At 44.1% G+C, this 13,374-nt stretch overlaps 1 protein-coding gene across 1 annotated transcript in view; it reads right to left on the bottom strand.

Moving 5' to 3' along the window:
* Window positions 1-13,374, bottom strand: part of LOC146834707 (uncharacterized) — a 293,340-nt gene that overhangs the window by 52,624 nt on the left and 227,342 nt on the right. Inside the window, exon 47 of the mRNA XM_085602223.1 lies at window positions 8,613-8,873. Within this exon, the coding sequence (XP_085458349.1) occupies window positions 8,613-8,873 (261 nt within the window). The remainder of the gene's footprint in view (window positions 1-8,612; window positions 8,874-13,374) is intronic.

Here is a 13,374-nt window from a genome sequence, read left to right as displayed (position 1 = left end):
CATCTGCGTTGGGGCCGCAAGACGGGTCGACCGGGGAGTAAAAACCCTTCAATGACAGCCTGGAGGCAGGGAACAGTCTGTTCTGACGCTGCTGCGCTGATGATAGTGGGCAGCACCATCCAGGGTCCGGCAGCCCCCAAAACCTCACAGCCGCTAGAGCTCGCGGCCTGACTCCGGCAGGCCCTCGCTCTGGGCTACTGTATGACAACAGCAGCCCTCTCGCCCCCAGCCGGAGCAAGCAGCAGTCCAGTGGAATGCCACCACCCAGGGCTGAGCCTGCCCTGCTCTTTGCTGCCGCAAGATGCATTCAGTCCACACTGGCAGGCTCCGCAAACAGCCCTTGCTCTTAGCTGCCTAAGGCACCAGTAAGGCTCAGCAAACGATTGCGACAGTCCTCCTGGCAGCCCAGGAACCGCACCCAGGCAGGGAGGATTTTTCAATGATCCTGCTGCCAAGGATCACTAAGATCGTGCCAGGATTCTGATGAGGTACGTTGAAACTCAGTTACATTGTGGCCGCCAAGTTTGGCGGTTCAGCCACGCCCCAGGTTTCATATATTAAAAATATTTGATGTTCTTTCAACAACTCATTTATAAAAAGTATCAAAATTTGCCAAGAAAAGAACAACATTTGTGATAATAGAAAAAATACAAAAGAAATTATAAGAAATAATGACAGACAGTGGATACAAGTTTTAGAGTAAACTTTTTTGAGTCAGACAAATAAATGCCACATAACCACATAATCACTGATAGCTTACATATTCAGAAGGTACTAAATATCTATAGGCTCATTTAGCATTTCTGTATAAATAATTTTTTGTTCTTAGGATCTTTCTTGTGTGCATAATGAGTTTTGTGCAATTCATATATCTTTTTTTTACATTTTCAACCATTTATGGATTTCTCTTTCATATCTGGAGTTTATAATTGCATTTGTATTTATCTTACTAAAAAATGATTACGTTTTTAATAAAAATATTTGAATGTTTGTTTTATCGAATGATGCACCCTGCATCCCCATTACCTAAAAATAAACGCTTAAACTGTCTTATGTTATTAATATTGAAGCAACACACTTATTAGTGAATGTTTCATTTTGACTTCTAAATTGCCTCATATTGCGTGATGAAATGAAATCTGTTTTTACCATAAACTTCATTTCCTATACATCTATCAAAAAACAGAAAGTTAACATGCTTCCTTAACTTAGTTTGATTAATTTTTTGTAAATTAATATTTTTTAACAATTCTTTATTATTCTGGCATTTATGTGCCCTAACCCTGTCTTCTTTTCCTCTGTCTAGCCCTCTTATGCTTTTTATAGAAAAAAACATAACTGACTCCTAAACATTTCTAGTCTTTTTCGTTTTTCTCAGTAATTCGATCTTATCTAATATATAGTGCTCTTTTGTTTTTATTGAATTGTCTTTCAAAAAGTACACCCCCCAGATTTGTATGTTTCAATAGTGCTATAAAAGGAAGCCCTTTTGTATTTTACATACTACTTCAGACAACAAAGAGAAATTCACTTGATTTTGATCAAGACACATGCCTTGTTCTGACTTCATATTTTATTTGTTTATTCACTAAAACGCACGCTGTCACTATTAGGCATTATGGTACTTCATAGACAACGAATAGTGCAGATCAATCCACATGTTTTCTAATATCTCCTCACTGTGACGTAGCCCTATGTAGGACAACCCAGATAAAGAAAAAAAATGTTCAGCATGTGTATTTCCCTCTGAAGTGTACCTAAAGCTTAACAGATATCTCATCCATTTAAGTGCAAAGTGAAAAAGGGCCTCTTTTGCGTGGTCACCCCCATTTTCTGTGGACTGATGCTACTAGATTTTGAACTTTGCACACTGGGGTACCGTGCCAGGTCCCCAGTGTAAAAGTGCTAATCCCTAAAACATGTTAAAATAAGATAATCTCTAACTGGCATATTTAATTTACCACTATGGCCATTGCATACGGTGCACAAAATATGCACCAACAGCATGGACATTTAAATGTTGCCTGCAAACTGAAGCACGTATTGTGTCATCCACTAGGCTGACAGAAAAAATGGCTTCAGGCCAGAGCAGTCTGACTGATGCAGCTTTTAAAACACAGGCAAACCTGTCACAAGGACCTTTTTTGAGAGGAAAGAACCCTACTTTTAAATATTAAGGGCCTCATGTAGGTAGCATACAAGTTACCACTTCTTAAATACCGAACGTTACCGAATCGGTATTTAAGAAGTGGTAACTTGTATGTAGGTAATCCTTCGGAAAATATTACCGAATCGGTAAAATTCGGTAATTACCGAATCGGTATTTACCGATTCGGTAATGAGGCATACCTTCCCATTGATGGGAAGGTATGCCTCATTACCGAATCGGTAAATACCGATTCGGTAATGGGGGGAACACTTGCAAGGGTGGCAGGGTGTCACATTGACACCCTGTTGCACCCCTGAATCGGCCATGTGTGCACATGTGGCACCCATACATGCCCTAAGGGCATGTATGTCTGCCACATTGCACACTTCTAAGCGCTATCACATGCGTTTACACAACCATACATTATTTACCACCAACTATTAGTTGGTGGTAAATACCGACTCAAAACATCACCCACACACTCCCCCTACATCTCATTTTTGTATTCGGAATTTACCAAATCGGTAAAATTACCGATTCGGTAATTTTACCGATTCGGTAAATTACCGAATTCAAAAATGATCCCCCTACATACCAAAAGCCAAAATACCGGTCGGTAACGGTATAATTACCGAAAATCGGCCGTTACCGACCGGTATTTGGCGACCTACATGAGGCCCAAAGTGAGTTGCTCCTTAGAAGGCTTAAGAGCCCACAAGTTAGGATGACAAATATTTAAAAGTGGTATATACAAAAATGTTGTGTTGTCACGTACCCACAGTTACTAGCCCCCTACATTTCAGGATAAAATCATAACTCTAATCATTTCGGTTTGGGACAAGCTACTATAATAATCCGAATACTATTTTTAATGTTACTAATTCAGTGGCGAAAATTTATGAAAAGTGACTTTTAAAAAGTTAAGACTTTGCCTACCTGATCCTCCAGTAGACTAATTGCAATTAGCCTACCAGCATCTGACCAGTCAGTGCTTCCCCTTCATGAAGTGTGAAAACTGCCACCAGAGCAGAAACAATGGCTTAGGCCGTTTAGCAAGAAGACATGGGTGTGAGGTATGTGGCACATATCACCTCACAAAGGGCAGGAGAGAGGGTTCAGGAACTTCATTAACATGAAAGGATCCGGGGTGAGGCCTGGCCATTCATAGTTAAGTGTAAAGGGAGACCTGGGGAAGAGAAACGTCTTGTTTCCTGGGTTCTTTGTAGCCAGTTTGGCACCGGTCCAGAGTTAGGAGGGAGGGAGGTGGTCCTCTAATCAATATGGTGTAGCTGAGGAAGACGGGACTGCTCATTTAACTAAACATACCACTGTCTGGCAGACAACCCACCTACTAGGGAAGAGGGCTGTAACATCTTGGATTTTACATAAAGTAATGCACTGTGGCATAGTTTACAGTAAGACAAACAGGATGTGCTGCAGAAGTGGAAAGGTTCACCCTTGCTAGTAAATACTACAAAAGTGACACCTCATCCACAGCTCTTCATATACTGTGCGGACCTGTGGATGAATAGAAGATTGGACTTGCTGTTTGAGACCTGTGTGGAGACCTGAAGGGCTAGGCCTGCTCCCACTGGTATCCAGGACTAGGAAGTGGACTCCAAGGGTCAGTTAGCCACCCAAACCAGCCACACCCCTACCAAAAAGAAACAGGGGTAAAGTCACCACTGCGTTCACTTCCTTGTCGACAAACCCAAACCAGCCCCACGCCCACCAAGAAGGAACTGGAGTAAAGTAACTGACAAACAACTCAACTCCACCCTCAACCGAGACAACCACACCCCGACATACAACGCCAACCTGGCAGCCAGGGAATTCCACACGTGGATCTACAGCGGCGCAGACAAGCTCGCCCGCTATGAAACCCTGACAAACAGCGCCACAGGAAAGCCGCCTGGTTCACCACCGATCTCCAAGAAGCCAGACGCACCTGCAGACGCCTGGGGAAGAACTGTAGAAACAGTAAGACACCCGAAAACTACACCACCTACAAGGACGCCATGACGGACTATCACAACCGAATCAGAACCATCAAAAGGACTTTCATCCACAACAAAATCCTCGCTAACTCCAGCAACTCCAAGGAACTCTTCAGTGTCATCCAGGAATTCACCAACCCCCGCAGCGAAGCCACCGACATCACCCCGTCCCAAGATCTCTGCGACAAGCTCGGAACCTACTTCCACCTCAAGATCAAAAACCTCTACGACAACTTTGTCGACCACCCACAAGATGCCACAGCCAACCCGCCCCCCAGACACGCCAGACAGCCCACCATCTCCATCTGGACATTAATCTTGCCCGAAGACACAGCCTTGACCATGAAAGTCATCCACTCAGGGGCCCCCACCGACTCCTGCTCCCCACACATCTTCCACAGAGCAGCCACTGCCATCGCACCCGAACTTCAACACACCATTTACACCACCTTCAAAACAGGCACCTTCCCAGACGAATGGAAACATGAAGAAAGTCTGGCCCCTGCTCAAGAAGCCGTCAGCAGACCCCACGGACCTCAAGAACTACAGGCCCATCTTGCTCCTCTCCTTCACGGCCAAAGTTGTGGAGAAGATAGTCAACGGCCAACTGACAAGATTCATCAAAGACAACGCCATCCTCGACCCATCCCAATCCGTATTCCGAAGCAACCACAGCACCGAGACCGCCATACTTGCTGCCACAGACGACATCTGCACCATCCTTGACCAAGGCCACTCTGAAGCCCTGATCTTACTCGACCTGTCAGCAGCTTTCAACACCATCTCCCATCGCACACTCGTTGCCAGACTACAACGCCGGCATACAAGGAACCGCCCTAGACTGGATCCTATCATTCCTCACCAGAAAAAGCCAAAGGATTAGACTGCCACCCTTCCTCTCCGATCCCACGGAAATCACCTGCGGAGTCCAACAGGGGTTATCACTCAGCCCGACCCTCTTTAACATCTACATGGCCGCCATTGTCCGACACCATGGACCAACATCGTATCCTACCCTGACGGCACCCAGCTCATCTTCTCCCTCACCAAAGACCCCGACAACGCCAGACTCAACTTCCAGAAAGGAATGCAGGACATCACAGTCTGGATGACCAACAGCTGCCTAAAGCTCAATGCCGAGAAGACAGAAGTCCTCGTCCTTGGATCCACCCCTTGAGCATGGGGCAACACCTGGTGGCCCACCGCCCTCGGCAGCCCACCGACCCCCACGGACCATGCCAGAAACCTCGGATTCGCACTCAACTCATCCCTCACCATGAACAGACAGGTCAATGCCGTCTCCTCCAGCTACTTGAACACCCTCCGCATCCTCCGTAAGGTGTTCAAATGGATTCCCCCGAGTCAAGGAAGACATTCACCCACACACTCATCACCAGCAGACTAGACTAAGGAAGCACACTCTACGCCGGCATAAACAAGTCTCACTCTGCAAACTCCAGACGATACAGAACACCGCCGCCAGACTCAGCATCTCCCAACACGAGCACATCAGCCAACACCTACAAAACCCCACTGGCTCCCCGTGGAGAAAAGAGTCACTTTCAAAATCCTCACTCATGCCCACAAATGCCTACACAACACCGGACCCAAATACCTCAACAACAGAATCACCCTCCACGTACCAAAAACCGCCCACTGGCCGAAACCCCTCACATCCACAGAGCCAAAGCAGGCAGAAGATCCTACTCTTACATCGCGGCCAAGACCTGGAACGAGCTCCTGGCAGACATCAGACGTGCCCCCTCCCTGAACACCTTCAGGAAGACTCTCAATACCTGGCTCTTTGGCTAAAACAGACCTGTTGATGTTCCCCCACTCCCCCAGCGCCTTGTGACCCTCACGGTTGAGTAGCACGCTTACAATTCCATGATTGATTGAGTTGGCTGACCTTGTGTGCTTTCCCTTAGGTCCTGTCAGTTTTAGAAGTGACCAAGGGAGCTGTTTGAAAAACTCTGAAAAGTTGGTACTTAGAAGATTTTAAGACTTCCAAGACCTACGGAGATTCATCGGGGTCTCAGGCAACAGTGGCCAATTTTGGAGGATTTTATCAGACACAGCTTCAGGCTTGCCTTGCTGGAGGATTTTGAGCTCCATAAAAAAGACTATGGGCCTGATTAGGAGTCTGGTGATGTTCTGACCACCAGACTCGTGATGGTGCATCAGTGGGGGTCCACCGTCCGCCGTATTATGACTTCTAAAATCACTGCTGCACAGGACCGTTGGCTGCACCAGGGAATGCCACAACGCTCAGCATATTACGAGTTCTTGGACCACAGCCTTTTTGTGGCCCTCTGAATGTATCCCCATGGCGGGGTGGCCATGGGGGCCCTGTAGGTCACCCTGTGTTCTTGCACGGCACAACATGTGCCCCCACTGTCTGTACCCTCACAACGTTCCAGCTCAGCATGGATGTCCATGTCCATGCCGTACTGGAACTTTTTTACTGTTCCCATTGCGGTGCCTGTTTTCCAGGCACCACCATGGGAATAGCAAAGAACCGCCGACCGTATTATGAGCTGAACATTTGCAACTCGTAATACAGTCAGCCGTGCTTGCTCGGCTTTGGCACAGGCCCGAAGTCTGAAAGTAGAAATATTGACCAGGTGAAGGTGTGAAAAGCATCCGCCAAATGCGATGACTACGGTGGTCACAAAATTAGAATTTCTGCTGCTCCAAGCTTTTTCCACCAAACCAATGTCTGCAGTGGGAATTCATCTCACTGCAATCTGGTTTCAAGAGGACTTCAGTGGATACAGCCTGCAACCTTGCCTCACTGGAGTATTTTGATTTACAATAGAGACTAAGGGCCTCATGTAGGAAGCCTAATACCGTCGGTAACGGACGATTTTCGGTAAATATACCGTTACCGACCGGTATTTAGGCTTTTGAGATGTAGGGGGATCATTGGGATGTAGGGGGATCATTTCATGATTCGGTATTTACCGAATCGGTAAAATTACCGATTCGGTAAATACCGAATCATGAAATGAGATGTAGGGGGAGTGTGTGGTGGGTGTGGGGATTCGTTATTTACCACCAACTAAAGGTTGGTGGTAAATGACGAATAGGTGTAAAAAAGCATTTTTGTGCACGTTTAAGTGTGCAATGTGGCAGACATACATGCCCTTAGGGCATGTATGTGCGCCACATGTGCACACATGGCCGAATCAGGGGTGCAACAGGGTGTCAATGTGACACCCTGCCACCCTTGCATGTGCTCCCCCCATTACCGAATCGGTATTTACCGAATCGGTAATGAGGCATACCTTCCCATCAATGGGAAGGTATGCCTCATTACCGAATCGGTAAATACCGATTCGGTAATTACCGAATTTCTACGAATCGGTAATTTTTACCGATTGAATACCTACATAGCATTTACCACTTCATAAATACCGAATCGGTATGATTCGGTATTTATGAAGTGGTAAATGCCAGGCCACCTACATAAGGCCCTAAGCGAGGAGGAAAAATCTTTGACAGAGATGAACCCGAATGGTGTAACTGACCTGCACTCCTACATGGTCACCCCAAAATCGTGCCACAACAAAATTGTGAACAGTAATGACTGATTGGCACTTTACTTTTTCTTTCCTTAATTATTTACAAATTGATATCTCAGCTTCACCTTATTGAAATATTGTTGTTTTGGTGTAATTTTAATTATTCATTTATTTCTATTTGTATAATTTATTTGGTTTCAGGATTTTTATTGTGTTGCATTTTGACTTTTAAATAGCTTAATTACTGCCAAATATTTTAAACATTTTCCTAAGTTAAACTTATCTGCTCTGTGCCATAGCAGTGGGTTGAGCCTAAGTTAAAATTACTGAAACTGTGTTTTACCCTGACATGTTTGTAGTTATAATCCTTTTGGTGGATTCCTATCCACCCCAATTTATAACTGAGGGGCATATTACCAAGTAATAAGGCACTGTCTCTTACATGTCGATTGTTCACTGATATCTCTGTGTAATAAAGTCAGGGGCATATTATCAAGAAAGGAGATAAAATTATCGCCGCAGAAAACTGCCGCTAACACGGCGATAATGGGCTTGATAATATGCTCTATGGAATTCCAATTGAAGCTCAGGTTAGATGTCCTTCACATCTAACATGGGCTTCAATTGGAATTCCACAGAGCATATTATCAAGCCCATTATCGCCGTTTTAGCGGCAGTTCTATGCCGCTAAAGCGGCGATAATTGTATCGCCTGTCTTGATAATATGCCCCTGACTTTCTTACACAGAGATATCAGTGAACAATCGACATGTAAGAGACAGTGCCTTATTACTTGGTCCGCTTACAGAGAGAAAAAAGAGTCACAAAGAAAACATTTTTAATTTGAGTTACTGATTCAGGCCAGATGAAATATTCAATTTCAGTCTTATGCTTTGCACATAAATCTCTTGTAAATGTGACCCATACTGGAGCAAAGTATTACCAGTTTTTATTGCTTGTGTGTTTGAAGGTACACTTCGACTGGTGCTTGACCCAGCGACTACTGTGAGGTTGTATTCCATCCCGCATGGAAGGCCGAGCAATTCGCAGTGGTCAGCTGTTGTGTTGCAAGAGGCATTACCCCCCTCAAATCCATCGGCTAGCAGAGTGTAGAACACGGCTCCTTCACTTGCTAGCCATGATGCTGAGACTGAGTTGCTGTCACAGTGCAATACAGCTGTAAAATCCTGTGGAGGGCAGGGAGCTGTGTTGGATAAAATGAAAGAATTTGAGGATTAAAGACTGTACTGTGAAGATGCTCAATGTACATTTCTTGATGTCATTTCTGTGTAAATAAGTACTATATATTCAATAATCAACTCACAAAGACAAATGTGTAAACTAGAGATGTGAAGGTGGCTTATCACCAACAAAAGTGATACTGAAAATCTTAATATCATATCACTGTATACTTACTTAGCATTACAGAGTGACCCTTGACAGAATCACTTTGGCTATAGTTATTTTACAATCACTAGTGCCTTCAAACCCATACTTTGCAGGTAAAAATAAATAATTTATGTGAATAATGGATTTCCAACCACTGGAAATCTAAAACATAAAATGTGTAATATATAAAATATATATCAATTATTAAAATATACTTAGAAATAGACAATAAGTACCATGTATGTCATGGGCATATAATGCCATTCAGGTAGTCTTATGGTCCTGGATGTACTTGTATATCACTTTGTAAAACATTTAATACTTGGGTTTGTGTTTATTTTTAACATTTCATTTTCAAAAGTCGACCAATTAGGTCCATGAATGATTATAGCACAATGAAATGAACTACACGCTTCCTGATAACTTTCAGTAGAGCAAATTATCAGTATTAAGGAACCGATTTGCATCTTCAAGAACCTGGAGGCTTGATAGAAGGTGTTGTAGCAGATATAATTTAAGCTTTGAAATACGCAATACTTTTAAAATCAAATGCCCTTAGTTTGTGGAGGGACACTCACCTATGTCATAGTAATTTCAATCCTTGCCTACAGTAATGCAACATCCACATATTTTCAGACAAGCTTGTGATTTCTTATTACTGGAAACCCTCATGGTCATGGTAGAACAACATTTCTTCTTGTGAAGTCTATCACTCGCTCTCTCAAACGCACAATATTTCCCTTTTTTCTTTCACTGCCTTTCTCACTCTCTCACATGCACACTCTCTATCCGTTTGTGTCTCATTCAGCACAGATCATTGATCAACCTTCTCAGATATTGAGAATCTAAATGAATGCACCAGTAAATGCGCCAAAATCCAATCTCCATGCCCCAATTCATCATTGAGCCACTAAATATTGTCCCCTTCTTTGTTCAATTCGCTCTACCTTCTCCACTAATTAATATTAATCCGCGCTTAATATCTGAGGTCCTCATTATGTCTTCAGGCTTTCCTATTAAAAGTAAGTCTTGGCGGTGAACTCCGCTCCGCTCACGGAGTTAGCGGAGTTTTCTGCACTCCGCGGAACTTGTTCGCGCTCTTCATCATCAAGTTGGCGAGCATGGAAAATCAACCTCCCAGTGAGATTTCTCAATGAGGGTGGCAGATTTCTCACTGCGATCGGTCGCGTATGCTCGCGACTGCTCACATTGAGAAACCCCCCGTTGAGAAAGCCGCTGCTTGAGTAAAAAATCAACTCGAGCGGCAGAAAGGAAGCAGCTTCTACTTGCTCTGTGCATGGTACCGTTCACAATGATTGCACAGTGTGAACAAACACCCTGCACTGAAAATCACCACGAATGGCATTTGTTTGACGCACTCCGCCGTATGTTGAGCTCCGCGTAGCACTGTGGAGTTTTTTTTGCACTACGCGTGCTCTGCGAACTCTGTCCAGGCTTAATTAAAAGTCTTCATAATGTAAGTATAACTGCCTGAGAGGAATGTATTTGTCCCCTTTACTGAGTGGTAATATCCAAACGGAGATGATTACATGATGTAATCTCTCTCCAGCCAAAGGATGAAAAAATGGTGCAAGCATTTCTTGGGAGCTGTTCAATGGGGGGGCAAAGAGCGACAGTATGGCAGCTGCAGGGATGTATGTCGTTACAATGCACACTTTTACAACGCATGCACTTACAACGCATTTTTTACAACGCAAAATCCATTACAGCGCACTACACTTACAACGCATGACACTACAACGCATTTTTAAAAACTACCTTTACAACGCATACCATTACAACGCATAATATTAAATTGCATTTAAGGTAAGTATTAGATAGTATAGGGGTAAAAATTACTTTTCTAACTCCAGGGGGTGCAACAGTAGGGTAAGTGTTGGATAGTATAGGGGTAAAAATTACTATTCTAACTCCAGGGGGTGCAACAGTAGGGTAAGTGTTGGATAGTATAGGGGTAAAAATTACTATTCTAACTCCAGGGGGTGCAACAGTAGGGTAAGTGTTGGATAGTATAGGGGTAAATGTTGGATAGTATAGGGGTAAAAATTACTATTCTAACTCCAGGGGGTGCAACAGTAGGGTAAGTGTTGGATAGTATAGGGGTAAAAATTACTATTCTAACTCCAGGGGGTGCAACAGTAGGGTAAGTGTTGGATAGTGTAGTGTAATATTATGCGTTGTAATGGTAGGCGTTGTAATGGAATGCGTTGTAAAGGTAGTTTTTTAAAATGCGTTGTAGTGTCATGCATTGTAAGTGTAGTGCGTTGTAATGCATTTTGCGTTGTAAAAAATGCGTTGTAAGTGTAGTGCGTTGTAAAAGTTGCATTGTAAAGGTTGTTCCCCCAGCTGCAGTGCTTGGTTTGAGCTAGTGGTTGTTGGTGGGGGCCATCAACACTCATTTTTGGGGATGGCTCATTTTTTGTTATCAGACGTTAACCAAAAGCAAGAGAGGGAAAACATACCAACTGGAAAGATAGAAGAAGAGAAAGACGGAAAAATACGCCACAAACGGAGAAAGCCGGAACCTGCAAGAGTGAGAAAAGGGGACAGGGAGTGTCTGATAGTGCATTGAAGAGGCATGGGGTGGATTCAAGACAATGCAGCCTTGGTATTCGGCGCACTGACATTTAATTGCAACGTGGGCTTCTGAGCAGCACTTCGGGCACTGGGACTCATTCTTTTTACAAACTAAGCACAGGGCAGCTGAACCTGGGATTTCTCCCGAGAGATGGCCTCTCTGTAGAAACCTACCAAAGGGTAGATGGAACCCTCCACATCCCAGAGCATATTATTGATACCTGACTGTACCACCCTACCAACGGGTGAAAAGTAAACCTGCTAAATACTTGTCACCTTTTCAACTAAGTTAATCTGGTGTCTATAGCGTCAGTAATACAAAATCAGTATTTGACTCAGGGAGACACAAGATGCAGAGCTGCATTAGAAGGTAGGTGTTTCCCTAAACCAGTGATATTGGGCAGGTACTCCAGTCCATGGAGTATTCCCCACAAGTGACTGCTAGATATTTTTGTAATTGACAGTTCTACCCGCCCAGTTAAATAATGTGATGTAAAGTTTAAAATAATATATTTTTAATTATTTTGTTTTTAGCTTTACTTCTTCCCAAACTCTCCCATGACCCAGCCTGACTAACACTCCTCAAGTCCTTTGCAGTGGCCTCTGAATATCTTGCAGTCTCCCTGTTGTACTCTAGATACAGTTTCTCTAGATTTCTACACTATCTTATCAAACCACTACTCTTGCTCCACTTATGTCAGAACCTGGCACAGAACGGGCAAAGCATGCTATACCTGGGTACACTGTGACCACAGGCACAAGCAATGGCATGCAGGAAAAAAGGAAAAACAGATTTTGCAACTCCCACCTTTCCAAATGACTGCAAGTTCTTAGCAGGCAGCAGAAACCTGTGGTGAGAAACGGAGCACTGCACAAGCAGCTGCTGTCTCTTCCTCAGTGGCCGAGGGAGAGGCGAGGAGGGCTGAGGAGCTGAGATTAATTTAATTGCTAATAGTGTTTCTGTGTCTTAGCACTTCCATTTATATTTCTTCTGATTCCTTTAGGATTTGAGAAGCGATGAAGTCCCACTGTGTGTGCAACCCAGTGAGAGGTTTGTGATGATAAGGGATGAGTGGCAGGGTGATACAAGAAGATACAAGGGTGGCAGAAAGACAGGGACGGGCAGGGCTGAGAGGATGACAGGAAGAGTCAGGATGAGAAGCAGAGTAACTGATGTGAGGGAGAGGGAAGAGTATACAGGGAAATGTAGGTTTAGGTAGGGGATGCATTGATGTAGTACAGAGAACAAATTGGTAGAAAACATAGAGGGACTAGACGGAGGGGGCAGGGAGTGGACCTGTAGTACTGGAGACCCTGAGGACAAATATTATCTCTGTGATGGAAATAGGAAATGAAAAAGACAAATGGTTTGATACAGTCTATGAAACAGAAGCAGGATAGAAGATGGGAGAATGGGCGTGTATGTGACAGAGTAAAAGGAGGGTGAGCAGTAGGAAGTAGAGAGATGTGCATGACAGGAGCTTGGGCAAGTGGAGGAAGTGGGAGACAGAAGGGGTTAGAGATGGGAAGGGGACATTGAAGGATGTGCAAGATTAGGATATAATAGGGAGGAGAACTTTAGAGAGAAAGAACTGTGAGAAATATCGAGAAGGAAACAGGAGGGGGGGAGTAATTCCAGAGCATAGTACCAGAGAGAGGTGTCTGACTGGAAGATGTGTTAAGAGAAGGTACAAGAGTGGATAGTGAGGGGGAGAGGA

The sequence above is a fragment of the Triturus cristatus genome, chromosome 4_2, assembly GCF_964204655.1.
Source record: "Triturus cristatus chromosome 4_2, aTriCri1.1, whole genome shotgun sequence".
NCBI classification, from domain to species: Eukaryota; Metazoa; Chordata; class Amphibia; order Caudata; family Salamandridae; genus Triturus; species Triturus cristatus.
Note: the sequence above shows the minus strand (reverse complement) of the source record. Positions and strands in the feature narration are given on the sequence as shown.